A 15,101-nucleotide genomic window follows, 5' to 3' on the forward strand; every position below is an offset into this window, starting at 1 on the left:
CCCCTCCGCCCCCGGCCCGGCCGCCCCGGGCTCCCCTCGCAGGCGGAGGGACGGCGGGCTCAGGGCCACCGCGCTCCCTGCTCCCGGAGCATCCGGCAGCTCCGCCCGGGCCGGATCTGAGCCGCCGGGGCCGCCTCATGTGACCGGGGCAGAGGAGGAGCCGGGGCCGCCGGAGGAGCCGCCGAGCCCCGGGCCGCTGCCGGTGCTGGTGCTGCTGCCGGTACCGGTGCCGCTGCCGGTACTGGTGCTGCTGCCGCTGCCGCTGCCGGTGCCGGTGCTGCTGCCGGTGCCGCTGCTGCTGCCGGTACCGGTGCCGCTGCTGGTACCGGTGCTGCTGCCGCTGCCGCTGCCGGTGCTGCTGCCGGTGCTGGTGCTGCTGCCGGTACCGGTGCCGCTGCCGGTACTGGTGCTGCTGCCGCTGCCGCTGCCGCTGCCGGTGCTGCTGCCGCTGCCGGTACCGGTGCCGGTGCTGCTGCCGGTGCTGGTGCTGCTGCCGGTACCGGTGCCGCTGCCGGTACCGGTGCTGCTGCCGCTGCCGCTGCCGGTACTGGTGCTGCTGCCGCTGCCGGTACCGGTGCCGCTGCTGGTACTGGTGCTGCTGCCGGTGCCGCTGCCGGTGCCGGTGCCGCTGCCGGTGCTGGTGCTGCTGCCGGTACCGGTGCCGCTGCCGGTACTGGTGCTGCTGCCGCTGCCGCTGCCGCTGCTGGTACTGGTGCTGCTGCCGGTGCCGCTGCCGGTACTGGTGCTGCTGCCGGTGCCGCTGCCGGTATTGGTGCCGGTACTGGTGCCGCTGCCGGTACTGGTGCCGGTACCGGTGCCACTGCCAGTGCCACTGCCATGCGGCTCTGGGCGCTGTCGCTGCTTCTGTCCGCGCTCCGGACCGGCGGGGCCCCGGCCCCGACCCGCAACGTGCTGCTCCTCCTGGGTGAGTGTGTCCGGCGGAGCCCTGGGACCAGTCCCAGATCCGAGCCCGCTGCCCCCAGCCCTGGGGTACCCCCGCCCCGGGCTCGGGGTGTCCCGTGGGCAGCAGAGGGACGGCCCCGGGGGTCCCGCTGCATCCCCTCTGCTGGGATGGTCACCGCAGCACTGGGCCCAGCCCGGGCCATCCTCAGGCCAGGGATGCTCCCGGGGTCATCAGTGTCCCCTGGGCTTTGCCCCCCGCACAGCTGGGGACATGCCGGGGGTCAGGCCCGGTGCTGCAGGGCTCACCCCGCACCCCTCCCGCTGCAGCGGATGACGGTGGCTTTGAGAGCGGCGCCTACAACAACTCGGCCATCCGGACACCCAACCTGGACGCGCTGGCCCGGCGCAGCGTGGTCTTCCAGAACGCCTTCACCTCCGTCAGCAGCTGCTCCCCGAGCCGGGCCAGCATCCTGACCGGCTTACCGCAGGTAGGGACACGCGCGGTGGGCGCTCGGGGGTGACCAGAGCCGGCGTGCTTACAGCATGGTCACAGGTCCTGGCAATCCCCCTGTGCCCACTGACCAGGTCCCCTGGGACCTGCTTCCCGTGCGCTTGGTGCGCGGCTGGACTTGTTTTGGGGCCAGGCTGGCAGGCATCGTCCAACCGTGTTGTCTCCTCCCGCCTGCAGCACCAGAATGGGATGTACGGGCTGCACCAGGACGTGCACCACTTCAACTCCTTCGACGGCGTGCGGAGCCTGCCCTGGCTGCTCAGCCAAGCACGTGTCCGGACAGGTAGGGAGCCCGGGGCGAGTGACACGGGCAAGGCAACACCCCTCTGCCGTGCACCGAACCCCCTCCGGCGGGAGAGCTTGACGGCTGGCCCGCCTGCGAGCTTGGCAGCACCGACTGGACCCGTGCCCATGCTCTGTGCTGACACCTGGGTTTCACTTTGCTTCCTCCCACCAGTGCTCCCCTGCCATCCTCGTTACACCTCACTTTCACTTCCGTTCCTCATCCTGCTCCTTCCTGGTTCCCAGGTTCACACAAGGCTCACGCTTGCCCCAAACTTCCACCCGGGCCGCTCCTCACTGCTCTAGCACTTACCCACGCCGGTGACCTGGGGCAGCGTGGTCCCCGGGTGGGTCCCGTTTTCTGAGCAGATGTGGAAGTGCCTCTGCAACCGGCAGAAATGACTGGAGAAGCCAGCAGCATCTTCCGCTTTCACCGGCGTTTGCTGAGCGCAGCCCGCGCTGTGCCGGAGCAGATGATTTGCGTCAGCCCCCGGGGAGAAGACAGCAGCAGCAGCCAGCGTCCTACCCCCCGCTCCCCGCTGCTCCTGGCACACCGCATGTCTGCATTCTTGCAGGGATAATTGGGAAGAAGCACGTTGGGCCCGAGGCTGTCTACCCCTTCGACTTCGCCTACACAGAGGAGAACAGTTCGGTCTTGCAGGTTGGCAGAAACATCACTCGAATCAGAGCGCTGGTCCGGCGGTTCCTGCAGAGCCAGGACGAGAGGTGAGACGGGCCCTGTGTCCCTGGGCAGGCTGCGAGGCGTCCCGGGAGAGGAGAGGGAAACCGGCCTCGCTGAAGACATGTCTCCATGTCCCAGCTGGTCACAAATAGCAAGGGACACCGTCTGGGTCACCCCATATCCAGAAGCCCAGATTAGGTGCAAGTCCTCCTGCCGACCCCAGCTCACCCCTGCACAGCCCGGGGTTGGTCTCGGGGGGGTGTGGGCAGCCCTTCGCTACACCACCCCCACCTCCCCCCCTCCATCTCTAGGCCTTTCTTCCTCTACGTCGCCTTCCACGACCCCCACCGCTGCGGGCACTCCCAGCCCCAATATGGAGCCTTTTGTGAGAAATTCGGCAACGGAGAGAGCGGCATGGGCTGGATCCCAGACTGGAAGCCACAGCTCTACAGCCCAGAGCAAGTGCAGGTGGGAGTCTGTGGGGCTGCGTGGGGCTGTATGGGGCTGTGCAGGGCTATGTGGGGCTGCGTGGGGCTGTATGGGGCTGCGTGGGGCTGTATGGGGCTGCATGGGGCTGTATAGGGCTGCAGGGGGCTGTGCAGGGCTATATGGGGGCTGTGCAGGGCTGTATGGGGGCTGTGCAGGGCTATATGGGGCTGCGTGGGGCTATATGGGGCTGTATGGGGCTGTGCAGGGCTATATGGGGCTGCGTGGGGCTGTGCAGGGCTATATGGGGGCTGTGCAGGGCTGTATGGGGCTGCGTGGGGCTGTATGGGGCTGTGCGGGGCTATATGAGGCTGTGCAGGGCTATATGGGGGCTGTGCAGGGCTGTATGGGGCTGTGCAGGGCTATGTGGGGCTGCATGGGGCTGCGCGGGGCTGTGTGGGGCTGCGTGGGGCTGCATGGGGCTGCGTGGGGCTGCGTGGGGCTGTGCAGGGCTATGTGGGGCTGCATGGGGCTGTATGGGGCTGCGTGGGGCTGTATGGGGCTGTGCAGGGCTATATGGGGGCTGTGCAGGGCTATATGGGGCTGCGTGGGGCTATATGGGGCTGTATGGGGCTGTGCAGGGCTATATGGGGCTGCATGGGGCTGTGCAGGGCTGTATGGGGGCTGTGCAGGGCTGTATGAGGCTGTGCAGGGCTATATGGGGGCTGTGCAGGGCTGTATGGGGGCTGCGTGGGGCTGTATGAGGCTGTGCAGGGCTATATGGGGGCTGTGCAGGGCTGTATGAGGCTGTGCAGGGCTGTATGGGGGCTGTGCAGGGCTGTATGGGGGCTGTGCAGGGCTATATGGGGGCTGTGCAGGGCTGTATGGGGCTGTGCAGGGCTGTATGAGGCTGTGCAGGGCTGTATGGGGCTGCGTGGGGCTGTATGAGGCTGTGCAGGGCTATATGGGGGCTGTGCAGGGCTGTATGAGGCTGTGCAGGGCTGTATGGGGGCTGTGCAGGGCTATATGGGGGCTGTGCGGGGCTGTATGGGGCTGCGTGGGGCTGTGCAGGGCTATATGGGGGCTGTGCAGGGCTGTATGGGGGCTGTGCGGGGCTGTGTGGGGCTGTATGGGGCTGTGCAGGGCTATATGGGGCTGTGCAGGGCTGTATGGGGGCTGTGCAGGGCTATATGGGGGCTGTGCAGGGCTGTATGGGGCTGTGCAGGGCTGTATGGGGCTGTGCAGGGCTATATGGGGCTGTGCAGGGCTGTATGGGGGCTGTGCAGGGCTGTATGGGGCTGCGTGGGGCTGTATGGGGCTGTGCAGGGCTGTATGGGGGCTGTGCAGGGCTGTATGGGGCTGTGCAGGGCTATATGGGGGCTGTGCAGGGCTATATGGGGCTGTGCAGGGCTGTATGAGGCTGTGCAGGGCTGTATGGGGCTGTGCAGGGCTATATGGGGGCTGTGCAGGGCTATATGGGGGCTGCAGGTGACAGCAGCCTCCGCCGGAGCCGGGGTGGCTGCAGGCTGGCCCCCGCCTCGGTCGCTGCCGTCAGGATTAAGGGCGAGAGCTGGCAAAGGCCACCCCGGCGTACCGACAACCTCCTTCCCCGTGGCTGCCACGTGCCGCTTTCCCTTTCTCCGTTTAGGTGCCCCACTTTGTCCCAGACACGCCGGCTGCCCGGGCGGACCTGGCAGCCCAGTACACCACCATCGGGCGCATGGACCAAGGTGGGAGCCGCGGGGGCCCGGCTGGTGCCGGCGAGCACCACGGTCCCTCCTGCCCCCGCTCACCTCCGCCCCTCCGCCCGCAGGGATCGGGCTGGTCCTGGAGGAGCTGCGGCGCGCCGGCTTCCACAACAGCACGCTGGTGATCTACACCTCCGACAACGGCATCCCCTTCCCCAGCGGCAGGACCAACCTCTACCGGTCGGGCACCGCCGAGCCCCTGCTGATCTCCTCCCCTGAGCACGCTGAGCGCTGGGGGCAGGTCAGCCAGGCCTTCGCCACCCTCCTGGGTAAGAGCCCGTGCCCCCCAGGAGCGAGCAGGGGCATGCAGAGCTGTGCCAGGGTGGGCATGAGCTGGTCCCCACCCTCCCCACGCCGAAACCCAGGGTCCTCTCCCAGAGGACAGCCTGCGGCCCTCGGCATCGGCGCGGCCAGCTCCGGGAAGGGAGAGGGGGGACGACGGAGCAGCAGGGTCCCCTGCGGGGACGTCATCCCCGGGCGCAGCTCTGCAGCTCATCCCAGGACCACCCGCAGCCCACGCGGCCGCAGACCCCCGGGACCCTTCTGCCCCTCTCCAGGGCTGAGTTTCCTCCCACGGGTGTGTTGGGGTTCAGCCCCAGCCAGCAACTGAGCACCACGCAGCCACTTGCTCACATCCCCTGCCCCGGTGGGATGGGGGAGAGAATCATCGAATCGCTGAGGTTGGAAAAGACCTTTAAGATCACAGAATCATAGAATCGTTTAGGTTAGAAAAGACCTTTAAGATCATCCAGTCCAACCATTAACCTACACTACCAAGTCCACCACTAAACCAACCAATTAAATTGGAAGAGTAGGAGTGAGAAAAACTCCTGGGTTGAGATAAGAACAGTTTAATAATAGAAATAAAGTAAAATAGTAGTAGCAATAATAACAATATCATAATAACCGTAATAATAATATACAAAGCAAGTGATGCACAATGCAGTTGCTCACCACCCACCGACCGATGCCCAGCCAGTTCCCGAGCAGCGATCGCTGCTCCCCGGCCAACCCCCCCAGTTTCTATACTGCCCATGACGCCGTATGGTATGGAATGGCCCTTGGGGCAGTTGGGGTCAGCTCTCCTGGCTGTGCCCCCTCCCAGCTTCTTGTGCCCCTGGCAGAGCGTGGGAAGCTGAAAAGTCCTTGACTGGCATAAGCAGTGCTGAGCAACAACTCAAACATCGGTGTGTTATCAACATTCTTCTCCTACTAAATCCAAACACAGCACTGTGCCTGCTACTAGGAAGAAAATTAACTCTGTCCCAGCCGGAACCAGGACAGGGCGCCAGCCCCTCCTCTCACCCTTCTCTTCCCCTCCAGATCTCACGCCAACCATTTTGGACTGGTTCTCCATCCCCTACCCTTCTTACAGCATCTTTGGCACAAAGCGGGTGCAGCTCACCGGAAAGTCTCTCCTGCCAGCACTGGAGTCGGAGCAGCCCTGGGCCACTGCCTTCAGCAGCCAGAGCCACCACGAGGTGACCATGTACTACCCCATGCGAGCCATCCAGCACCAGCAGTTCCGCCTCATTCACAACCTCAACTACAAGATGCCCTTTCCCATCGACCAGGACTTCTACGTCTCGCCCACTTTCCAAGACCTGCTCAACCGCACCAGGGCCGGGCAGCCAACCCACTGGAACAAGACCCTGCACCAGTACTACTACAGGGACCGCTGGGAGCTCTTTGACTGCAGCCACGACCCCACCGAGAGCCAGAACCTGGCCCCCGACCCCCGCTACGCCACCATCTTCCAGCTGCTCCGCGCGCAGCTCTTGAAGTGGCAGTGGGACACGGGTGACCCGTGGGTGTGTGCCCCCGACGCTGTCCTGGAGGAGAAACTGAGCCCCCCGTGCCGGCCGCTGCACAACGAGCTGTGAGCCTCAGCTCTCCCCATCGCCATGGAGGAGCCGTGCGCTGCCCGTCGCGCACGAGGGGGTCGGAGCAGGATCCCGGCTGGGCCAGCCCCAAATCCCTGGGTGACACCCCGAGGCTCGGCTCTCAGTATCGCAAATGCTGCCTGGAGCATTCAGGGATCCTCGTGCCTTTATCCTCGGCCAGAGGAGCCGCAGGGGCGAGTTGCTCCTCAATAAAGCCTCTGGAGGAGAGGTCTCCCCGTTTTTACCCGGAGCTGAGCACGTCGCTGCCAGCTCCCAGCGCCGAGGTCTCTGTGCAGCCCTGCCTGCTGCCAGCCCTGCTGCGGAGGGGCAGCCCGGGGGAAAACGGGCCAGCGGGGTACCGGCGAGGAGGCGGCAGGGGTACGGTTTAATTTAACAAAATATACAAAGTGCCCAGAGTCCCTGAGGCGTGGGGTGATGGCGTCTGCTCCCTCCCCGCGCGGCAGAGGCTCGACCAGAGCGGCGCGGCGGGGGCTGGGGCTGGCAGCCCCCCGAGGGCAGCAGTCCCCAGGCTCGGAGCCGGCAGGACAGACGGGCCAAGGGGCTCCACGGCACGGCTGGGGGCTGCGGGAGCAGCCGGGGATCCCCCAGCGCGCTGGGAGATGGGGTGAAGCCAGCAAGGGGCACAGGTGGTCCCGCTGGAGGCTCCCAGGCAGGGATGGAGCTGGGGGGTCCCAGCTGCGGGGACAGGGCTGAGCCAGGGCTCAGCAGCACTTTCAGGACAGGTGCCGGCAGAAAGGGGCACGGCCATGGCCTGGGGCTGCTCCCAGCAAACAGCAACTTTATTCACAGCACTGCTCCCTCACCCCCCCGCGTGGATCCCCCTCCCCAAAATCACAGCCCGGACACTCCCCACAGTCCCTCAACAGGTTACCGCGTCCGCATGTCAACAGGTTTGCTGTCTCACAAGGCACTTGGACATTTTTTTCCCCCATTTTGGAGGGGATGAGTGTTTCCCTATCTCCAGGGGCTGTGCAAGCTCCCCCCCGATACAAGTCCAGCACACACACCTCCGAGCCGCGCTGCGTGAGCAGAGCAGCAGCAGCTCTGGTTTTACAAAGGACGGGACAGATTCGGCCCCAGAGCCGGAGGGAGCAGCGTCGCCTCTCCCCACCGAGCAGCGCGGGGCCGGCACAGGCTCAGGACCAAGAGATCACAAACTGCTCCCACATGGGCAGCGACACGGGGACTCTCAGCACCTGGGGAAGAGAAGGAAGGGTCAGCACGGTGAGAAGCAGCCGGGACGGAGCCCAGAGGGTGTCGGAGCTGAGTGGGGTGTCCTGCCGCCCTGGGCTGCACGCAGAGATGCAGCCCGGCATGGCCCCCATCCCGGAGACCCCCGGGAAGGGTGCCCATGGCAGACAGCCCCATGAGCAGAGCCGTGCCACTGCTCCTCGCAGAGCTCCAGCCCCATCACCACGCATCCCTTCCATCCTCCATCTCCCCGTCCTTGCCCCCCTTGCACGGCCTAATCCTGCCCCAGCCCAGGGCAGCGACCCAGCCCATGCTGGGCAGCCCTTTACGCTCCTTGGTGCCAACAAAGTGAGTCCGGTGCCATCGCTCGGGTCAAACCTGAGGCTGAGCCCCGGGTCCCTTCCCAGCTGCTGGCCGGCAGCTCCCCCCCGCCGCTGCCCCCTCCCACGGTGGGGACGAGCACTCACCTGGGTGTCGCTGCGGTAGGAGAAGTCGCCGACGAGGGCACCGTTGGCCAGGACTTGCCGGGGAGGGCTGGTGACGCCCAGCACGGTCACGGCCTCCAGCAGGACCCCATTGAGGTGGGCGCTCGCCCGCAGGAGCTGGCTGAGCACGGCGCCCTGCGGGGACAGGGGGGCCGTCACCCCGCGCTGCCGGGGCCCAGCCACCCCCCACGCACCCAGGGCTTCTCGACGTGCCCTGCCCGACGCGCTGCCCATCTGCAGGGCACGGAGCCCCGGGGCACAGGCGCTCCACCGTCACTGGAGAGTGGTCAAGGCGTCTATCAGAGGGCCAGGACTGGAGAGCATCCGCTGCTGCGCAGTGCCGCGGGTGCAAGAAGAGAGCAGCCAACTCCCCGGCACAGCCTGTCCCCCTCCTAATGGGCTCCTGGGGGGGCACAGTGCCCACGGGACCCCCCCACCTCACAGTGCTGTAGCCCACGCTGAGCACCCGCTGCGGCTCACTGGCAATTTCGGCACAACACAGCTTGGCTGCACCAGGGCACGGTGCTGCCCGTGACCGGGTGTGCCCCAGGGGCACCGGGACCTGCGCGTGGCAGCGAACGCCCGTGCCCGGATGCCCCCGCCAGCAGCCCCCTCCTCGCTCACCTGCGTGGCCAGGAAGAGGATCTCAGTGTAGTCCCCCTTCTCAAAGGTCTGCCAGCTCTCCCCGTCGTCCCAGAACAGGTCTCCCCTGGCAAAGCCGTCCGGCGTCAGCGCCACGACCAAGGCCATCCCCTTCTTGCGGGACTCAGCAGTGCTGAACGCAGGCTCCTGGGGCGCAGGATCAGGCACAGCTCGAGCGCTGCCGCAGCCACTTTCCCCCAGCCCCGGCTGAGCACCGCGGGCTGACGGCTCATCCAGCACCGTTCCAGTCTGCCGGTGACCGCGTTGCGGCCCTCCGCCCTGCCCCGCGCGCGGGCAGGGGCTGGCCAGACAGGTCACCGCGGCGTCACCGCGGCGCGGAGGGGGCTTACCTGCAGGGGCAAGATGTGCCCTGCGCGGACATGGACGTTGATGGTGTCCAGGGGAGCCTGCAAGAGGATCCACTGCCCTTTGCTGTGGATGGTGGAGTCCTAAACAACAACAAAAAGAGGAAAGAGCAGGCGTAGGGCACAGCGAGCCAAGGGGGTCCCAGCCCAGCGCCGCAGCCCTCGAACAGCCACGAGCGAAGGCAGGTGAGGCGCCAGTCCTCAACACAGCCCCCGCGCAGCCGTCCGAAAGCCCCGCGGCGCGGCGGGGGAGTACGCACCCCGGCGAGGCTGTACCAAGTCCCCGCCGGGAAGTAGCCGCTGACTTTGGTCTTTCCTGCCTCCAGCACGGGCGTGACGAGCAGCCCCCCGCCCCACATGAGCTGGCGGTCCACGGCCCAGGTGTTGGGGTCCTTGGGGAATCTGGGGAAGGATGGGGAGGGGCAGTGCAGCATCAGGGAGACCCTGCACCCACCCCGCACTGAGCCCGGCGGGGACCGGCACCCGGCGGCACTCACTCGAGGAAGAGGGGCCGTGCCACCGTCTCTCCGGCGGAGTGAGCCCGGTGGAAGAGGGTGTAGAGGAAGGGCAGGAGGGAGTAGCGGAGGTGGAGGGCGTTCCTCATGGCGGCCTGGGCGACCGGGCTGAAGGCGTACGGCTCCTGCGGCTGCAGGGGAGAAGCCAAAGGGGGATGCTTGGACCCCACGGAAAGGAACAGTGGGCGCTTTCCGGGGACACGGGATGAACTCCCCCCGGTGTGAGCCCGGCACCGGCGGCACGCAGCCCCGCAGCTGCACCAGCCGCCTGCCCCGCAGGCAGGGCAGCCCCAGAGCACCCACCCCTGCCCCGTCCACCCAGCCGCCCCCCTGCCCGCTGCCCGGCGGGGTGAGGCCTCCCGGTGCTCACCCGGGCGCCGTGGTCGTTGTGGTTCCTCATGAAGGGGTAGAAGGCGCCCAGCTGGGTCCAGCGCACGCACAGCTCCTCGGACGTGTCGCCCGCGAAGCCGCAGATGTCGGCACCCACCAGCGGCACCCCAAAGAGGTTGAAGAGCAGCACCTCTGCGGAGGGGGTGCAGAGGGCATCGGGGCTCCGCGGTGCCTCAGGCACGGAGCCCACAGAGAAGCCGGCGGCTGCGGGGGAGGCACGGGGGGGAAGCGGGGGCGGTCACAGCCCCAGCGCCCCACAGCCTACCTGGTATGGAGTAATACAGCTGCTCCCAGTCACTGCCGACGTCCCCTGTCCAGTGCCCCGCATAGCGCCCATGCCCAGCGAACGTGGAGCGGGAGATGACGAAGGGGCGCTTGCCCCGGACCCTCAGCAGCGCGCTGCGGGCAGGGCAGGGCCAGCTCAGCACCACCCAGCTGGGGAAGGGGCTCAGCCCCGCTCCAGCGGCTCCCGGCAGCAGCACAGAGCCGGGGCAGATGCCCGGGGCCACCTCGCCCTCGGGGCAGGTGACATGGGACAGTGCTCAGGACACAATCCCCCAGGCCAGGAGCCAGCACGGCCGCACTGCACCAGCTCCAGCTCGGGGGGCTGCTCCCAGCCCCCTCCAGTGCCGGGCTGGCAGCGGCAGGCAGCGCGCTGGATTATAAATCAAACCCTTGCCCACCCACCGAATGCCCCCCATGCCCAAACTGCCCCCGCTGCAGCGTGGGGAGGGGTCCCTCCCCTGGGACGCGCATCCTCCGGGATAGCAGGAGCTGCGGCACAACAGGCTTACTCGTGGGAGGCGATGGCCTCGGTCAGCCCGTACAGGCTGTGCAGGTTGTAGTGGGAGGACAGGTACTGCTGGCTGGAGGCACAGATGGTGCCGGCTTGGAGGCGTCCCCCGAACACACCTGCACGGGAGAGGTGGGGGCAAGCTCGGAGCCCGCTCGGCCGGCACCGGAGCAGCCCCCGGGCTCCTGCCGGGGCTCCCCGCAGCCCTGGGCAGAGGCTGGTACCCGCTCCCCGTACCTGGCACGTAGGGCGGCTGCTCCAGGCTGTTGTTGGGGCAGCCATCCTGGGAGCCCTCCACGAAGTTCGACGGCTCGTTCATGTCCTGGGGAGGGAAGGGTGGGCGGGGAATGGACACCGTCGCTGCCGCACCAGGGCCCAGCAGAGGCGCAGGGCAGGAGCAGGGGAGCCGCAGCCGGCAGCTCTGCCAGGGCCACTCACAATCCACATGCCATCGAAGGGCACTTGGTCGTGGAAGTCCTTCACCATGTCGTGCCACCACTCGTGAGTCTCTGGGTTGGTGAAATCCGGGAAGGCTGTCGGGCCCGGCCAGACCTGCGGGAGGGAGGCAGCAACAGGCGAAGCCCCGCTGTCCCCAACGCGCTGCACCCCACAGCCCCCGCGTGCCACCCCACTTTGCACCACGGCCATTCCCCGGGCGTTCCCATCCGGCTCTCGGGGTCCCGCTCCCACGGCCCCGCTCCAGCCCCCTCCCGCGGGGACCGGGGCTGCTCCTCACACGCACCTTCCCGATCAGGGGCTGCCCCGTGGCGTTTCGGATGAACACCCCTCGCTTCAGTCCCTCATCGTAGGGCTTGTAGGTGCCGGGGGGCCCCGAGCTGCTGATCCCGGGATCCTGGCAGGGCACAAAGCCGGGGCTTCACCAGCGAGGGCAGGGAACGGCCTCCCCCTCCCTCCTCCTCGGAAGCTCCGTCTCCACCCTTGGGGGCAGCCGGAAACCCCGGTGCAGCGGGGAGTGTCACTCACCACGATCATGATGTACCTCAGGCCGCGGCGGTGGAAGTCCCGCACCATCTCCGGGTAGTCCTCAAAGCTTTTCTTGTTGAAGGTGAAATCCCTCTTGGCGTCCATGTAATCCAGGTCGTTCCACTGCACGTCCTGTGGACGGCGGCACCGGTGCTCAGGGAGGAGCAGGGACCCCCGCATGCCACCGCGGGACCCCCGCCCCACCGGGGCTCCCCATCACCCCCCCACGGCCGCTTTCGGGCAGAGGCTCCCAGGGAGCAGCCGAGACCTACCAGGGGGAAGCGGGCTGCCGTCATGTTGGCCACGACCTGCCGGGTGATGGCGGTGGAGGAGTAGCCCCAGCGGCAGAGGTGGAAGCCCAGGCCCCAGTACGGGGGCATGAAGGGGTACCCTGGAAGCCAGGAGGGTGGGTGCTGGCCAGGCAGGCACAGGGACGGCCCCAGCATCGCACTCCCCCGCAGCCCCGCTCCGCCACGCCACACAGCTCACAGCATCCCGGCAAAGCCATCCCGGGAGCGCCCGTGCCCCCCACCCGCAGCTCGGCCCTACCGACGACGTCCAGGTACTGCCGCACCACGCTCTTGGGGTCGGGGCCCAGGAAGACGTAGAAGTCCAGGATCCCGCCCGTCGTGCGCCAGGTCAGGGCCGGGCTGGGCTGCAGGAGCACATCTGGGGAAGCACGAGCGCCGGAGGAACAAGCTGAGGATGGGGACGGGGGGCCAAGCCCACGCCCAGCACCTCCGCGGGACTCACCCATCGCGTTGCTGTTCAGCAGAAAGACGCCGTGGGCCGAACCGTCGTCCTCCATCCCCAGGTAGAAAGGGTGGGAGCCGTAGAGGTTGACCCGGGGCTGGAGCAGAGCACAGCGCGGTGCCGGCGAGGCTCCGCCGGAGACCCCGGTGCAGCACCCACCCACCCACCTGGCCCTCGCCTCCGGCCAGAGGCACCGTCACGGCTCAGGGGGCAAACCCAGGGCTCGCAGCCCCAAACACCGCCCCAGTCAGCAGAGCTCTGCCGCAAGCAAGAGCCCTGGATCGGTGGCGGGGGGAAAGCAGCTCCTGAGCAGCGCAGAGCGGAGCCCCAGGGGGGACAAAGCCTGACCTGGGGACGACGGTCCCATGGGCTTGCCCGGGGCTGAGGCCAGGTTGCAGAGCTCAACCGGCACGGACGCCTTTCCCCAGCCCCGGCCAGAGGCCGTGGGGCCACCCCTGCAAGCGCAGGCGAGCCGTCTCCCCTTCCCCCAGCCCCGCTCCATACCTTGGGCGCCATGTCCCGATTCCAGAGGGTGACCCTGGTCCACGCCGTGTCGAGGACCAGCGGCGTCAGGTGCTCCCCCAGCCCAGAAATGAAATGGGAGGGCAAGGAGGTGGAGATCTGCAGGAACTGGTCTGCGAAGAAGAGGGGCGCGACGGTGGTGTTCAGCCTGCCGGAGGGAAAGGGAGGCTCCGGCAAACGGCCCCGGCGGCGCCCGGCAGCCGGGGAGGAGGGAGGCACGGAGCTGGAGCACCATCAGCTCTGGGGAGGGACAGGGATGCTCGTTGCCACGTGAAACAAAACCAAGTTTCGGCTGAGCTCTGCCATTCCCGCTTCCCTTCTCAGCCACCGAACCGCAGAGGGGGTGAAAGCAAAGCCCCCGCAGCCGCTGGCTGCCACCCCGCTGCCGTCACCAGCATCCCCTGCCACATCCCTGCTCCCGGCCCGTGCACTGCTGCTGTCAGGTCCCGCTTCCAGACCGAATCCCTTCGGGAAGGCGAGGGGAGCCTTCACCCTGCTCGGGGCAGGACGGGCACTTACAGGACCTGCCCGCCGTGCTGCCGGTAGACGACGAGGCCGAAGGGATCCTGGTTGATCTGCAGGCCGTAGAGCGGGGACGCGGCTCGGCCGCTCACCCGCGGCGTGGCCAGGGGCACCTCGTAGCGCTGCCGGGCAGGGTCCCGCAGCTGCGGGGGCGGAGAGGAGGGTCGGCCGGGGCCGGGGGGCCGGGACCGAGGAGCTGGAGCCGGGGAGCCGGGGGACCAGGGCTGGGGAGCTGGGGTGGGGGCCAAGGGACCAGGGCAGGGGGGCCGGGGCAGGGGGCTGGGGAGCCGGGGACGGGACTGGGGCAGGGGGCCGGGGCAGGGAGCCGGGGAGGGGGCCGGGGCTGGGGCAGGGGAGCCGGTGCCAGGACCGGGGGCTGGGGGACCAGGGCTGGGGAGCCGGGGCGGGGGAGTTGGGACTGGGGTCGGGGCAGGGGAGCTGGGGAGCTGGGGAGCCGATACCAGGACCGGGGCCGGGGATCCAGGGCAGGGGATTCGGGGCCGGGGGCTGGGGGACCGGGGCCGGGGAGATGGGGCCGGGGGAGCTGGGACCGGGGCTGGAGCGGGGGAGCCGGGGAGCCGATACCAGGACAGGGGGCTGGGGGACCGGGGCGGGGGAGCCGGTGCCAGGACCGGGGGACCGGGGAGCCGGGACCGGGGCTGGAGCGGGGGAGCCGATACCAGGACAGGGGGCTGGGGGACCGGGGCGGGGGAGCCGGTGCCAGGACCGGGGGACCGGGACCGGTGCCGGGGAGCCGGGGAGGGGGGAGCCGGGGAGCCGGTGCCAGGACCGGGGGGCCGGGGGCTGGGGGACCGGGGCGGGGGAGCCGGGGAGCCGGTGCCAGGACCGGGGGCCCGGGGAGCCGGGACCGGTACCGGTGCCCACCGTGAGGCGCAGACGGGCGGGGGTCTCCATGGCCACGTCCAGCCGCAGGCTGCCCACGTCCCCGGGCAGGAAGCTGGCGGCGACGCGGCGGAGCCGGGCGCTGTAGCCGCTGGCCGTGACCGTCAGGTTCTCCGCCCGGTAGCTGCGGTAGCCGCGGGGGAAGAAGCACCACGGCGGGCCGGGGCCGGGGCCGGGGTCGGCGTAGCAGCAGCCCCGCGCCTCGCAGCCCGCCCGCGGCAGCAGCCGCTCGGGGCCGCAGTCGAAGCGGCCGCCCGGGGGCACCTCGCAGCCGGCGGCCCCGGCGCTGCCCGCGGCGGAGCCCAGCAGCGCCAGCAGCGCCAGCAGCCCCGGCAGCCCCGGCAGCCCCGCCATGGCCCCCGCCGGCCCGGGCTCCCAGCAGGCGCGGCGGCCCCGCTCCGCGTCACTCCGGGCACGCCCCCCCCGCCCGGGCCCCGCCGCCGCCGCCGCCGCCCGAGCAACACCGGGAAGGGCGCTGGGAGAGCGGCGAGCGCGGCCGCGCCGGCCGGGAAGCGGCTCCCGAAGCGCCGGGGCCAGGCCGGGGCAGCGGGGCCAGGGAGAGCGATGAAGCTGGCTGTGG

At 68.9% G+C, this 15,101-nt stretch overlaps 2 protein-coding genes across 2 annotated transcripts; one reads left to right on the forward strand and one right to left on the reverse strand.

Annotated features, from left to right (window-relative positions):
* Positions 1 to 97: 97 nt before the first annotated feature.
* SGSH (N-sulfoglucosamine sulfohydrolase) lies at positions 98 to 6,435 on the forward strand. Its single transcript, XM_075720043.1, has 9 exons — positions 98 to 171; positions 786 to 925; positions 1,231 to 1,391; positions 1,592 to 1,697; positions 2,272 to 2,422; positions 2,690 to 2,846; positions 4,453 to 4,534; positions 4,618 to 4,821; positions 5,876 to 6,435. Exons 2-9 carry the CDS (start codon positions 838 to 840, stop codon positions 6,433 to 6,435), a joined length of 1,509 nt encoding a protein of 502 aa, XP_075576158.1. The 5' UTR covers positions 98 to 171; positions 786 to 837.
* A 1,157-nt stretch (positions 6,436 to 7,592) lies between these two features.
* On the reverse strand, positions 7,593 to 14,875 carry GAA (alpha glucosidase). The gene is made up of 19 exons (XM_075720169.1): positions 14,504 to 14,875; positions 13,616 to 13,761; positions 13,079 to 13,244; positions 12,575 to 12,671; positions 12,371 to 12,490; positions 12,094 to 12,212; positions 11,822 to 11,953; positions 11,580 to 11,690; positions 11,276 to 11,389; positions 11,075 to 11,159; positions 10,839 to 10,956; positions 10,310 to 10,443; positions 10,025 to 10,176; positions 9,637 to 9,785; positions 9,400 to 9,541; positions 9,125 to 9,223; positions 8,757 to 8,921; positions 8,115 to 8,267; positions 7,593 to 7,652 (listed from the first exon to the last, which is right to left on the reverse strand). The coding sequence occupies exons 1-19, from the start codon at positions 14,873 to 14,875 to the stop codon at positions 7,593 to 7,595; spliced, it is 2,634 nt and encodes an 877-aa protein (XP_075576284.1).
* Positions 14,876 to 15,101: the final 226 nt, after the last annotated feature.

Source organism: Pelecanus crispus, chromosome 12 (genome assembly GCF_030463565.1).
Source record: "Pelecanus crispus isolate bPelCri1 chromosome 12, bPelCri1.pri, whole genome shotgun sequence".
Classification (NCBI taxonomy): domain Eukaryota; kingdom Metazoa; phylum Chordata; class Aves; order Pelecaniformes; family Pelecanidae; genus Pelecanus; species Pelecanus crispus.

Coding starts and splice junctions, on each gene's coding strand:
- SGSH (XM_075720043.1), top strand. CDS start 838: ATGCGGCTCTGGGCGCTGTCGCTGCTTCTGTCCGCGCTCCGGACCGGC. Junction 926..1,230: donor CAACGTGCTGCTCCTCCTGG/GTGAGTGTGTCC, acceptor CTCCCGCTGCAG/CGGATGACGGTGGCTTTGAG. Junction 1,698..2,271: donor CCAAGCACGTGTCCGGACAG/GTAGGGAGCCCG, acceptor GCATTCTTGCAG/GGATAATTGGGAAGAAGCAC.
- GAA (XM_075720169.1), bottom strand. CDS start 14,875: ATGGCGGGGCTGCCGGGGCTGCCGGGGCTGCTGGCGCTGCTGGCGCTG. Junction 12,491..12,574: donor GCTGAACAGCAACGCGATGG/GTGAGTCCCGCG, acceptor GTGCTTCCCCAG/ATGTGCTCCTGCAGCCCAGC. Junction 10,957..11,074: donor GCAGCCGCCCTACGTGCCAG/GTACGGGGAGCG, acceptor TCTCCCGTGCAG/GTGTGTTCGGGGGACGCCTC.